At 39.2% G+C, this 15114-nt stretch overlaps 1 protein-coding gene across 1 annotated transcript in view; it reads right to left on the bottom strand.

Annotated features, from left to right (window-relative positions):
* Positions 1-2179: 2179 nt before the first annotated feature.
* The window catches only part of LOC137657699 (alpha-mannosidase 2C1-like), a 45155-nt gene continuing 32220 nt past the window's right edge, over positions 2180-15114 (bottom strand). The window contains exons 16-18 of the mRNA XM_068392107.1: positions 12891-12972; positions 7424-7555; positions 2180-2722 (exon numbers count right to left, since the gene is read on the bottom strand). Coding sequence (XP_068248208.1) covers positions 2545-2722; positions 7424-7555; positions 12891-12972 — 392 coding nt within the window. The 3' untranslated portion in view covers positions 2180-2544. The remainder of the gene's footprint in view (positions 2723-7423; positions 7556-12890; positions 12973-15114) is intronic.

The raw sequence follows: 15114 nt of genomic DNA on the forward strand, positions 1-15114 counted from the left end.
ACTTGTCCTGTAGACGACGATAGTTTTAATTGTTTTTATTTTATTTTTCTGTTGGCTTCCCTCTCCATCCATAGTATTTGCACTGTCCCTGCAGTTTTGACTTGAGTTTACACAAGTCGGTTTATCCTTTAACCCTAGGAGCAGGTGACTTGACCATACCCTACTTCATTTTTGTTTAATAAGCTGCTTCTGTCTTCTTCACTGTCATCAGTGCTGGTAACTTCTTACTACAAATAGCATTGTCAGACAAGAAGGGTTAGCGAAGTGAAACTTCATGTGGATTTGACATTTCGGTGAGTATATTATGCTTTTAAATATCTAGATAGTGTCTATACAAAAGTACCCAATCAACACATACCTTGTGTTTATAGTGCCATACCCTCAGTACCAAGGTTTTCCACTTTCTTGGGTTAGTTCTCTTACTTGAGGGTACAATTGGGCGCACTATTCAATCTTTCTTTTCCTCTTGTTACAAAAGAAGAGTTTATTCAAATATTCATTGAATATTTTTACTGTTCTTAAGAAATTTTATTTTTCCTTGATTCCTTTCCTCACTGGGCTATTTTCCCTGTTGGAGGCCTGGGCTTATAGCATCCTGCTTTTCCAACTAGGGTTGTAGCTTAGTAGTAATAATTAAAAATAACTTATCTGCTGTCTAAAATTATATTTTAGTTCCAACACCAATGCAAACCATTGTCCTATGATAGAAGTACAGTTAGACTAACGAGTTTTAGTTGCAGGTTTTGGCAAGGGCAAGCCCTCGTACCAGACAGTCCGCATAAGTCCTGCTTGTTTTAATTTTACTTTTAGATTTCAAAAATGTGCTTGCAGATCATTATTTGCGTGGTGAAATTCATTAAAGGAATGCTTGCACAGGTATTTGCATGATAGTTTGTGCAGTTTTCTGTGCAACCCTGCAGTAATCCACAAGATACTGTACTTGGTCCTGTTGGACGGCATGTAGATTTGTCATTAAACCGCTAGTGTACCTGTAAGATAACTTAAACCTAAAAGTTATCTTTTAACCCAAATGCTATTTGGAAATTTCCATCCCTTAACCCCCAGGCATTTTTTTTTTTCAAGCACGTTTTGCAATATTTTTTTTTTAGATTGCGCAGACAGCCTCGATTTTCTTTAGAGAGGTCTGGTTGGTCTCATTATTTTGGAAAATGCCTTGTTTGTTATTAAAAAAATGCAAATAGCAGTTTTTTGCAAGGACGTACCAGTACGTCCATGGGGGTTAAGGGATGAGTTTTGTGAAACTTACCAGTATGCCCATTAGTGGTGGAAGAGTTAACATTCCTTAAACATTGGTAGTGCTCAGTTGGAGGAAGGTAGTTTCACTGCCATTAGGACATGCCTTTCTATCTCTTCTCGATCCCTGGGATGCACTAAAGACTTATATCCTAGTAGTGTTCTCTGTTCTACATACATATACCCAGGCACTTCCCCCAATTTTGGGGGGTAGCCGACACCAACAATGAAACAAAACAAAACAAAAAAGGGGACCTCTACTCTCTACGTTCCTTCAGCCTAACCAGGGACTCGGCCGAGTTCAGCTGGTACTGCTAGGGTGCCACAGCCCAACCTCCCACATTTCCACCACAGATGAAGCTTCATACTGCTGCTACCTCCGCGGTCATCTAAGGCACCGGAGGAAGCAGCAGGGCCTACCGGAACTGCGTCACAATCGCTCGCCATTCATTCCTATTTCTAGCACGCTCTCTTGCCTCTCTCACATCTATCCTCCTATCACCCAGTGCTTTCTTCACACCATCCATCCACCCAAACCTTGGCCTTCCTCTTGTACTTCTCCCATCAACTCTTGCATTCAACTCTGTTCTAGAGTCTCCTATTGCCATTACCCCCTTGGTCAAGGTTTCATTGGCTCACACAAGCCTGTAGAAGGCTAATTTAAAGTTTCTCCTCTGCCTCATATTAGATCATTCAGATGACTTATTTCCCACCCGCCTACAACTACCTCATTGAAAGTTGTCAGCCATTCCAGCTTGTTTCAAATCATACCCCTATTAAAGGACTTAAGTTTATTAGGACAAATATAAATTACTTTAAAAATGCTTTACACATCTGAGAAGAGGCTCAAATATATTCAAGTAACTTAACATCTGGGCATGCTATTTAAATGCAAAAGAACCAGTAATGGAAATAGTGAGTGAAATTAGAATTAAATACTTTTATTTAGGTTTGTACAATATTTGAAAGGTAATAGAATACAGTATTTTGATATTCTTGACAATGTTTAGTAATTTAATCTTAGCATAAACTTATTAATTATTGTTTATCAAATTATTGTTTATCAACAATTTTAAGTACAGTAATACCATCGAAAACTTTCTTCTGCAGACTCTACTAAATGGATTTATCATATCCTAGGATTGGGTAATATCATATTCTAGGATTGGTTACCCAAAGCATAATCTATCCTTAATTAGCTCATTCAGACATCATAAAAAAATATGACTAATTAATCTGACAGTTGAAACTATTTGTTCACTTATCAAGATTTCATAAATAGAACTTTCACTAATCATGCCCTCTAGCAACTGAGCCAGGTGTCAATCTCAATGCTTTGATGGAAAAGGGTGTAAAGCTAAGTGGTACAAATGTAACACCCGCTTCTTCAAAGAAAGGAACCTCGACCCCTGACTCCTCCATTCCATTGCTTGCTTTGACTGAGGCTATAGCCATTGACAGCTTCACTCTGAAATTAAAAAGAAAGATTTTTTTTGTGTACAAAATTTAAGAATAACTGTAACCAGGATATATTTAAAGTCAAACTTCAAATATGAGTACAAATTGAAGATTCTAGCATTTAAATTCGTAATTTTATTCAGTACTTGCACACACTGTCAGCTATATTATAAGGAATTACTATAAATGCCATTATATATATAAAAAAAAAAAAGTACAGAAGAAACTACTAACCGCTATTGAACTTTAGTACCTATTGTTAAAAAAAATTGCTGGTAAATCACCAGTAAATCTCAAAACTGTTCATTTTTTAAATCATGCCCCGTTACAAAACCACTCGATAGTGTAGGCTAATGTATATTAGTTGATTAAAGTAAGGGAGTGTTGCTAAAAATTTTCTCCCATTCTTTCCTCTACTATTGTCTCGGGCCATAGCCTTATTCTTTCCTCTAATATTGTCTAAGGCCATTAGCCTTACTCCATTTGTTACTTCACAAAATACAAACCCTAAGTTCTTTACCTAGGAGAGTCTGGTGCAAGCTGATATGCGGCTATAAACTTGAAACTGATTGTTACCAGTGGTAGTGGGGAGAAGCATTAACACCCATACCTTCTTTACATAAGTCTCGGCTAAGGTTGAAGACCGATTTTCCACATTTGCTGGCTTTAGCAAAATGAAACTTTTACTCTTGGTTTTATTTCAGTATTGCACTTCGGCATCTTGGATGTTGTCCTGGAGTTTGAGACTACTGAAGCATTAATATCATGGCTCCTTTAACTCTAAAGGTAACACTTCACTTTACCGGACTTCCCCTTGTCTTAGGATTGAAGAACCTCTACTAAGAAGCTTGCAGCGAGCAACACTCATCCTAGCGAGTGCTCTCCATTCAATGTTTGCAACCTCTAATTGGAAGCAGTTGTTTTGAGATATAAAGTTACTTCTCGGTGCACACAAGTGTAAGCTAGGTTTTCGCTTGAGATGCGCTTTGTCTTTTTCGCCCTCAAAGTTCGCCGACCTTATAGGGTTTTTTGGTGGATACAGTCGCTACCGAGAGCTACTGTCCTAGCCTGGTAGTTCTTCTATCCAGGTGGCTTGGAAGCATCCTCACATTTCTGATGAGAGAACGCTCTAGCTCTTCAGAGCTCCTAGATGATCTTGGTAGCTATTAGTGGCTGATGACATCAAAGGCAAAAAGCTATCTTTTTAGCGCACACTCAATGCCTGACGGGCAAACCTCGCGAGCGATGCAATCAAAGTTCATACCAAGCCTGGAGCATGAGATGCAAGCTATCTTTTCACCCATTTTGCTTGAAGTATGCAATGTTTCAACACCAAGCAATAAGATCCAAGCTCAAAGCACGCTTGGCTTGTGGTGCCTAGTGTGAAAGGTATCCTTTCACCCGAGAGGTTTACTTGAAACAACTGATCTCGTTGCCTCGCAATCCTGGATCGGGGTGCTTAAAGGTGAAAGTTATCCTTTTTGCCTTGGTTTAGCTTGTATTAGCAATCTCTTGGCACATCAAAATCCTGGCACAGAATGCAATTCAAGCTCTCAGCTAGCCTGGATCGTGGTGTCAAAAGTGAAAACTTCTTTCGCACATGTGTGTTGCTTGAAACGGCGATCTCTCGACTTACAGATTCAGGATCGCAGCACAATCCAGGCTCTAGCAGCTCTCGACTATTCATGGCAGTATCCGCTAGGTCACCTGGCTTGTACTTTACCTCAGTCTGAATGGCAAAGTAGGCAACCTTTGTTAGAAGTGTCAATGAATTCTTGACTTTTTAAGGAAAACTGCTCTCTGTGGTAAACAGTATCTCTCAACCTTAAACCAAGCCAAGTTTTTACACTGAAAGGGGTTGGTGTTAACTCTTCGGTAGAGCTGTTATGCTCATACGGAATTTGAAAAGGCTTGCCCTCACTCAGAAGTGAAACTACCACAGAACGTTGTCCAAGTTCTTTGTTACCAAAAAAAATCCTTATCAAACTCTGATAACCGTTTTTCTTCTGGCTTTAACCTCCGCTAAGAGGGTTAGCGAGTTGTATGGTCTCTCAGATGATATCGCCCATTCTATGAGATCGGTCTCTCCGACGATATATGAGATGGGGTAAAGTTACTTTCGGCTTCGTCCATAGGTTTGTTGCCAAGACAATTATTGCGAACCGATAATCCAGATCGGCTGTTTTGACATTAGCCAAATCAACTCTCCCACAGTTGAAGCACTTGTTTGTCAGCACGGGCAGGGTCGATCGACCGTGCCATTCATCCTTACCGTCTAAGAAAGCAAGGGGTATGAAACAGAGCTCATGTCATCATAGGTTTAAGTACGCCCCCGGGCTGTAAAGAACTTTTTTGAGATGCAGGTACTGCAAACGTGTATAAGGAAGAGACAATTTACCTTCACTACCCACAAGATGTAACTAGTTCCTAGGTATGTTTTTGATAACCAGAATGGTAGCTGTACAACAAGTGGTATAGCTACCGTAGCTCCTCACGCGACTATTTGCAGTCATTCAAGAGCAGAGGTTATGGTGTTGAGGCCGTCCAACAACCGGGCCTGATCAGCGGACCTCCCCTCTGATGGACAAACCGTCAAAGTGCCCGATGGTCTAGTAGCAAAATCACCATGGTGGTGCCCAATGGCTTAAGCTTTGACCCTGGCAGACATTTGTTAACATGCTGTAACCATAGCAGGCTTGTCCTCCACACACTATATTCCATTCTTTTTCATCAAACAAAACAATTATCATGCAATACAATATCATCATCTTTGCAGTAGGCACCATGTTAATCGTACCGCCTTGAACACACTACTGTACTAGCATCGTCAGGCACGCCCACCTCTTTGACACTCGTGTGGACAACATTCTTGGATAAGCCCGTCAACCCTGGAGCACACCGATCATGCCCGCTAATGTGAACAGGCCTTTAGTTTGGGATGAATGAAAAGGCAAGGACTGGCCTTTTCTTCATCTTCCCCTCATTTGGGGCATGCATCCTAAGACCCTGTCAGCTGGAACTCTTCGACTTGCAGGTATGCCTTGTATTAATTATAGTTAGAGTATGTCTGGTCCTCATTGTGTATATTACAAAACCGTTGATTATACATATCCTATAACTGTTACGTTCTTACATTCCTAATCACTTTTGCATGGGCCGTCAACCCATTGGTATTGCCAGGTCACTGGTTTAATAGTATCGGAATGCTCATCCTTCTCGTTATCATACTCGGATGCAGCGATCCCAGGGCAAAACTTTCAGCTAGATTAAGGGACTTCCACCATAGGATAGGTCTCCTAGGTAAAGAACATAAAATTTCTATTTTGTTTAGGAACAAATGACATTTGTAATATTTCCCTAAAAATGTGCAATTCTTAACACAATTTACCAGCCATCATCTATCCTTGGCGAGAGTCCTGACTGCAATTAAATTGAAGAAAATGTGAGTGAACAGAAAGGGGGGGGAGCAGTGATTTTGCCCACTACCACTAGTAACGACCAGAATGGTTGACACTTCATTGAAAAAATTCTAGCCGTAACTTGGCTTTCATTGATTTCTTCTAGGTAAAGAACTACAGGTTTTTATTAAGAAAAATTAAAAACTACTTCTAAATCTGTCATTTTTTTCAGTAATTTTATCTTAATTCTACCAATTTTACTTGATGCAGAATTTATAGACTAACTAATTCATAAAAAAATTCCCCAAAGGTATCTAAAAGAAAATTCTTAGTCTCGACGAAATACTTTAAAACATAAGTTTAACAATATCTTAAACATGATAACCTGAAACATGTTCAGCGCTCATTACCAAAACTTTAATTACAGTAAAGTGTTCGTATAACAAAATCCCTTAGTCAGAACTGTGCTAAAAAAAAACGCTTGACATGGTCATTAACTTTAACAAACTAATGACTGTAAAGGAAATTGACATTTCAGCTTGACTCTAGTTTAATTTGCACATGGAATATTACTATTTCATAAATTTAAACATATAATGAAATCCTTTTAACTTGAATTCCTAAAACTTCACTTTTACTTCAGAGAACTTTGGGATCTTTTCATATCGCTGCTCACATTACAACAATTTTATTTTATCATTTATTTTATCAGATATTACTTAACTACGATATATATAGAACTTCATTTTTAAAGCCTCTTTTTATTATTTTCATTAGTTACCGGTATATCTTTATAACATGGGTATTATCTAACAATGACGTTGTGATGATCAAGTTATTGTGCATACAATATTTGTTTCTATTCTTTTAATATTATACAAAACAATATCCATATATTACTTTGGGCAATATACTCGTAAAGTATACAGCACTTTCAAGTTTTAATACTGCAGTTTAGTGTGGTACACCAAATTAAAATGCTTATACATATACGAAAGATATTGAACTATATCATTACAGAACAGATTTTTGACTTGCATATTGCATTTTACATAATTACTTTATTCAATTAATATTTACTTGTGAAAAAAAAAATCTTTAATTTATATTTCCTAATAACAGCAGAATTACGCAACCAGGTGGTTTCTCAGAATGTAACGACAGCGGATAAAGTTTTCATTAAAAACATGAATTCCTAATAAAGTTATCATAAAAAAAAGTCAACCGAGTCATTTTAAGAAAATGAGTTAACATTAAAACAAATTCAAGTCTTACGAGGTACTTTTAAAATAAATCATGAAAAGGTAACTTACTTGACTTTCGATTTACAGCCACAGCTTTCGAACATACGAATGATTATATCTCCTGATCCATCATCAGCTGGTTTCACTGTGTGAAGGACTGCCCCATCATCCTCTACACTTACCCATGAATCTTCAGTAACCCTGTATGAATTATTCAATGGTTGAATTAAAGAACATAACCTAATGTTTTGTTATTATACCATGTCCAAGTCCAGTTTTACTTTGAAATCAAATAAAATCATATAGGAAGGAAATCCTGTAATATTGCTTTTTAAAATAATTTTGATTTTTCCTAACATTATACAAAGCTGATTCCTTTAGTATGATTATGATTTAAGTTTTGCTGGAATTCGTCTGTTAAATTTTTAACGAGGGGTTGTTAGTTACTGGCAGAAGCTCCACCCCCTCAACAGCACACTGAGATGCCACTTTGACCTTCACCTAGGGGTTGCTGGGTGGTTGAGGCAAGTGAAACTTTCAAGAACTCGTGTTTGTCCATCCATCCATATACCAAGGCACTTCCCCCAATTTTGGGGGGTAGCCGACACCAACAATGAAACAAAACAAAAAGGGGGCCTCTACTCTCTATGTTCCTTCAGCCTAATCGGGGACTCAACCGAGTTCAGCTGGTACTGCTAGGGTGCCACAGCCCAACCTCCCACATTTCCACCACAGTGTTTGTATACAGGAAAAATACAAAAATTACTTCTGAAATTTGCAATTTGTTCCTAAACGCACATAAAGCCTCATCCTTTAGTAGGAAACTCGTCATTAGGTAGAAAGGAGTTTCTATAACCAATCTGGCTGATTTAAAATGTCAAGGCACTAGGACCGTACAAGGTGCAGGATAGCCAATGAGCGAAATAATTACCCTTACCATACAGTTGTCAGCATCGTGCTCCAGCCACTTTTCACAATGCCTTGCTAGGAATCGCCTCACTTGTGGCAGTCTGAGTAGGGGACTGGTAGCTGCAGTGCCCACTGGTTCCTCTCTTGGTTTGCCCTTAATGCGGGTAGAAAGGTAGGGGCGGTATCTATCTGCAGAAAGACAGGCAGTGTGGAACTCGGCCTGGATCTTGGCCCCACCCAAGGGTTTCTAAGGGCAGATTTCAACGTACCCGGTGCCAATGCTCCAACACTCTAATGGGATGTGCAGGAGCCTTGGAAGGCCGCTGCTAGTTGGAAAAGGGAGTCCTAACTTGTCTTCCTCCACATTTCTACCCCATTATCAACTTCTTGGGAGGGAGCAGAGCCTGGCTTTGTTTAACTGCCACAGTGCAAAGTGTTGAGGCTTCTTAATGCCTTAACCTTTTCCCTAGCTCTGAGACAACTGTGTCTGCACTTGAGTACCCAGTTCGCCCACTGGTTGGTGAACTAGTGTGCCAAAAATGGTGACTGCTTTGGCCCCCTAATAACACTAAATCCATGAACTTCTTCTCGGGATCACTAAGGTTTTGAGAAGTAAAAAATGATACGGTGCCAGACCAGTAGTCCAGTGTAGGGCTGGCAATGGAGGTGGCTTTCATAACAGTTGATTCAGATGAAGAAAAGATACCAGGGGTCAGTGTTAAGATACCCACATTAACAAGTTGGGGTAGAAGCGCTTGATCCTTTTGGAATATATAACCTCTGACAAGAGAGGGCAAGAGGGATAAGATCCTATTGGACCTACTTGCTCTCACAGAGTTTTAGTCCCCGAGATCTGGTCGTTGATGCTGTCAATCGCTTCTTCGGTCAATTCTGACCAAGGAAGCTCGGGTAACCGAAGTGCCTATTAATGGGTTTTGCAATCCTTCCCCTAGGCTTTTTTGCTCTGATCATGGCTAAGACCTTCACAAAGGTAGACTATCTCCAGTTTCTCTGGTTCTGCTGGTATGGACCCTTGGTCTCAGGTTGTAGGGTTTATGGTCTCTCGATTTCTCACTTCTTCCCATCACGGAGACCATCTTTCATAGTGCTTTCTGTAAACTCCCAATTTCCTAGTCCAGAGGGCTTCCCTAGGTCTAACATTTTCCTTGGGTGACTGAGCTATCCGTTGGAAGGACCCTCGAACTGACTTCGTACTGTACAATGGTTATCTGAAGAATGCCTTCGAGAGATGATGAGAGGAAATGTAATATGCTTGGCTATTATGTCCCTGTAATGACTACCTACTTTGTGGAGATCTCCGTCTTCAAAGTGAGTTACCTCGATTGAGGCGTGCGCGCACAGTTCACGGTCCTGAATGGGTGAATAGATATTCTTGTAGAAGCAATCTCTGGTTGAGAATGAGAGTGCATATGAGCGCATTCTTGAAGAAGAATCTTCTTGTCCTGTTGACCTTTCTAATGGTCAAACGTGAATGTGATGGGGACTAGGTGACCCACCGTGTGTATCCTTATCTATTAGAGGATGTGCACAAATTGTTTGTCCTGACTGAAGGGTGGACCTGCCCTTGATGAGTGCCAACGCTCCTTCGAACTTATCTTGAGAGAAGTGCTTACGCATGAAGGGTGAGTGCATATCATATGAAGAGCGTTCACTAGGCGGGGGAGTGTGCATCATGGGGCAAGTCTGCAGGAGAATGCCTACACATTGTTACACATTGTGGACTGTTACTGATCATTAAAAGATTCCCCTATTGCAGGAGCACAAACTCTTAAAGAGCTAGCAAGCACCATTTGTGAAAACAGGTGATCATAATATTGTTCTTCTCTGAGAGCAAGAGGAAATTGAAGGCATGCAATGGGGAGAGTGCCATGTATGGCCATGAACTGTTGAGTGGTCATGACCAAGTGAGTGCAAAAATGAGAGTGTAACGAGTTGGTAGATCTAATTATGAACATATATTCAGGTGATTGGAACTTGTGGTATGAACGCACATGGATGGCAACTGATCGCTTTCGCTATCAATCCCTTCGCAAGCTATCCACAATTACTTAAGTGGTGGCAGTGTGCGATCCATAAAACGCACTCTATGAGAGCAAGATGGTGAACGCAATGAGTAGTCACACATAGGATTGGGATGATTGAGCATATAGCACAGTTACTGGAGAGCACGACCATGATGGCAGCTTGTATTCTGGAGAATGCTGTGACTACGAATGTAGCAGTGAGCACCTGTAGTGATGAGCACAACCGTAGAAGTGAGAGTGATGAACGCGATGAGCCTTTCACTAAGGGTGAGTGCGAGAGAGTGTGAAGGTTGGCAAACTCTGTTCAAGATTGTCAGCATGCGCGAGGTCTCGCATTGTATTCCGCTATGTTTGCTAATGCTATATAGGTTAACTCACAACAGGTGTATTAGTTGAATGGATTGGACTATTCGGTCTTGGTATTACATACAGACAAGGAACGGGGCTTACATCGGGCATTTCTTCCACCGCGCTGGTACGGCAAGTGGAAAAAAGATCCCGGCTTGTTACCCAGAGCTTGTAGCAATTTGTGTTAAGGGAGCACTTTCTTCCATGACTAAGGAGGGCCAGAGTGTCCTTATGGCACTCTGAGCAGTTTCCTGTGGCTCATTAAGAGGAAGGAGTCGCTGCTTCTCATAGAGAAGCCACTACCACTGTTTCTTTCATAGCTTGCTTTTCCTGAGAGCAATATCTCTATCATTGTTATCCTTCACCGTCACTGCCTGGAGGAGGGAGAATTTTGTATCTTGCCTAATGGCAGTATTACTATCATTGTTATCTTACTTCCTAACAGCCCGGAGGAGGGATACTGAGAAGGGTAGGAAGCCACATTACCTGAAGAGGGAAGAGCAAAAACAGATTTCCTTGATTCTGAGGATGATCCTAACTGCAAACAATCTCTTTTTGGCTTATTCCTTTTCTTCACATGTTCCAACTACTGCGCTGATGAGCAATTTATACACTTGTTGTAGGGGTGGGAAGACCGAGATCAGTCATGGTCTCTACAAGAGTTCGACAAAGAATGGGGATCCACTTGAATCCTGCTCATGAAAGTGCTACACTTCTGTTCCATGAATTCCAAGGCAGGACCACATGTCTAATCGTCATTTCTCCATCATATAAACATACAAAAATGGTTAAGCAGCCAAGGGGGGGAAAACCGCAAGTACATCTGTACAGCTTGGCAGCAGAAGAAAACAGTAAGTACATCTGTACACCTTGGCAGCAGAAGAAAACTGCAAGTACATCTGTACACCTTGGCAGCAGAAGAAAACCGCAAGTACATCTGTACACCTTGGCAGCAGAAGAAAACCGCAAGTACATCTGTACACCTTGGCAGCAGAAGAAAACCGCAAGTACATCTGTACACCTTGGCAGCAGAAGTCAAAGTGACATCTCAGTATGGCTGCCAGTAACCATCGATACACCTCATTAAAATTTCAACAGCCAAATTCCAGCCGAGCTAAAATCATACAGTACATTATTTCTATAAAAGGACAAGCGTTTGTTTTCCTTGAGATAAAGCTAGCAACCTAAAAAGAATAATACTGGTCTGCAAATAAAATAACCTACTTTAATGATCAGCAAGGATGTGTACCTTTTACTGCAGAAAAAAATTTAGTTGCTGATTAAACTGCTGTTAATTACATCTGCTTATATCTCTAGATTTGGAACAACAGTAACTTACTGCTAAATTTACTATTATGAAAAGTTTTAAACTGCTTAGTACCGTACCTGGGGATCCTGGACAACTGCATTAAACAATATTGGAGAGAGAGAGAATTTTATATACTGAACATTGTAGTATATAGAAAAATTATGACAAGATTAGTAACAATGCTAAAATAGATAGGTCATACATAAATCTATCAAATGATATTTACACCTGTTCAAAAACGTATTTGAAACAAGTATGACCTTACAGTGTGTTAGGTTTAACCACCAGATTAGAAAGATCATTCCACACTTGGAATACAACTTATAAAATTCTGTGTAGTATTGAGCCTGATAATGCAGAAGGTAACACTGCTAGAATTAACTAGCCTATCTACAGGTTGGTTTAGTCAAGGGCAATCTGAACTTCAAAGATTTTTCAAAATTCTGAAAAATTACTCTACCAGAGATTAATATCCAGATTGAATATGAAATTATATTCCCTCTTCAATTTATTTGGGCCAGCTCTGTAAGCATCAAACATGACTAATATAGCTAGTTAATCTTTCCATACTCTTCTAGAGGTAGTGTATGGTGGAAGGAGTATGGCTCCTCATGGTTTCTAACAATCCCAGTCCAAGTGACCTGTTTTCCTCGGTCAAATGTTAGTTCTAACAAAGTCATACTACTGCCGAGCTTAAACTGAAATATGATGGTGTTGATCAAGCCCAGTCAACTTGCTTCAAGAATATTCTTATATAAAACTCTAATAGATATGAATTTCTTTTATCTCTAAAAATTGATTTTTTTATGAATACTCTACTGATAACTATACTAAAATTGATCCTACCATATTTTAGTTTAAATTTAATTGATGACAAAAGATATATCACTAATAACAAGTAATCATGATACAGTACAGTACATACCCCTCCAGTGGCAAATCACATTTCAAGAGAGGGTTGTTAAACTCGTAAGCCCGCTGCACAACTTGAGCTTCTTGCAAAGTACCTGAAAGCAATAACATAAAATCAGGACTGGATACCAGGGGAGTTTTAGCACCACATTAATAATAGCTTGGTGGATGCAAATTTACACCATTTTCTATAAATAAAAATCTCAGAGAAAAACATCTAACTCCCAATGGTCCCATCCCACCAATAAATCCTAAATGCACATTTAGGTCAGAACAGGTATTATTATTATTATTATTATTATTATTATTATTATTATTATTATTATTATTATTATTATTATTATTACTATCCAAGCTACAACCCTAGTTGGAAAAGCAAGATGCTATAAGCCCAGGGGCTCCAACAGGGAAAAATAGCCCAGTGAGGAAAGGAAATAAGTATATTTGGCACTAATTATAATTAGTGCCAAACACCATTAAAGGTTCAAAATCCCACAACTAAGATTTGTAGGAATAAATGAAAAATGCAGTTTGTTTTGTAATCCAAGAAAATCTAACCAAATTTAGGGATTGAAAATTGCCCCATTGATAGGTATGACTTCGCATTTGAACTGTCTTGCATGGGAGGGTTTAACCCCAGTTACAAATTAAGAATAAAATTCAAAATTATTTAATTTGATAAAGGGAAATATAGTAGTAGGTATTTTAGTCTTTCCATGCAGTTTCACGACAAAACCAACGAGAGTTGTGAAGGCTACTAATTTACTTTTATATGATGTCGAGAGAGTGACCATTGGACACTGATTCTAGATTATTTCTAGGATTAACCTATGGATTTTTTCATGAAAAAAATAAACGAGAATTTGAGAACAATGAAGTTAAGATGCTGGACAGTCAGGTGGGAATGGCTGAAAAATGGGAGGTAATAACAGCCTTCAGCAAAATGGATGCTTCACCTAAGCCCCAGGCTCTGAAACATGGGGACAAAATTCCATAATTCAATCTAAAAGGGAAACAGAAAAGAACTCCTGAAAACCTATCCATTATATTGTATAAATACATAATAGCAACAAACAAGTTTCATAATGAAAGGTAAAAGGAAGATTAAATAGAATCATAAGAATTAAAACATAGATATAAAAAAGGGCACATTAAAACAGTACGGTAATCCCTTGGTTATACATTAGTGCGTGCTATGTTCCAGCCCCATCCCACTGTATATATTTTTTTCAATTTTTCATATCTTTTATTGCTTTTATAAACTCTCTCAACACTCTTCATTAATACTTTCTACATTTTCAAACACTTATTAAACAAAAACTTAGTTTTACTGTCAACAAATTCTTATGAATGTAAATGGGAACACTCGCCAGTTGAGATACATAAAAACTTGACAGATTACAATGATGATGATGATTTAGCTGTGCAGTACTGAACTATAGAGTTGATGAGGGTTATGAGATAAATTTACTGCACAGCAAAGAAGAGCATTGCTGCTCTTCTAAAAGTACCACTGCAGCAGGCACTCACTCAGGTGGCGCAATTTCTTCATCGTCTGTTTCTGCTGACAAAGCACCCTTCGTTTTTCTTTGTGGGTGAGAAACATAGTGATCGGCAATTGCTGACATATTTTCATATGGATAAGAAGGTTATTAAGTTCCCATAGCTCCGTCGATTGCATTTCTGAACTACAATGCATGAATCATCAGCTGGTCCCAATAATCAGCAATGGCTTGAACTTATTTTGCAGTCTTAGCTAGAGTTGAGAGGCCTTCTAGTGAAAGGCTGACTTTCTCTTCTTCCCCTGGATCCTCATACTCTTCTTCTTTGTCATCTATGTCACATCATGAATTAATGAATTTGAGTGGACCTCAATCAGGTTATTTGTCGTCAGTAATCATATCGGTGAAGCCTCACTGCCTTTTCTACTACCGAGTGGTGGATTTTGTCTGGAGAGAACCCTTTATAGTCATTAACTACTTCTAGCCACAATTTCTTCCAGCAAACAATGAGCACTTCTTTCTTCATCTCTTTATGGCCTTCTGAATATTTTGGAGATATACTGAAATGGTGTACCCATGCCAGTAGTGCAGTACTCCTTCAGAAAAAATAAATCATCTGAGTCCATGATCACAAGTAGGTACTACATGGCGTTTCACCGTAGAGTGCCTTGAAAGCATGAATGATGCGCTGATCTACAGGCTGAATCAGCAATGTTGTCTTCAACGGTAAGAATT

Source organism: Palaemon carinicauda, chromosome 18, assembly GCF_036898095.1.
Source record: "Palaemon carinicauda isolate YSFRI2023 chromosome 18, ASM3689809v2, whole genome shotgun sequence".
NCBI lineage: Eukaryota > Metazoa > Arthropoda > Malacostraca > Decapoda > Palaemonidae > Palaemon > Palaemon carinicauda.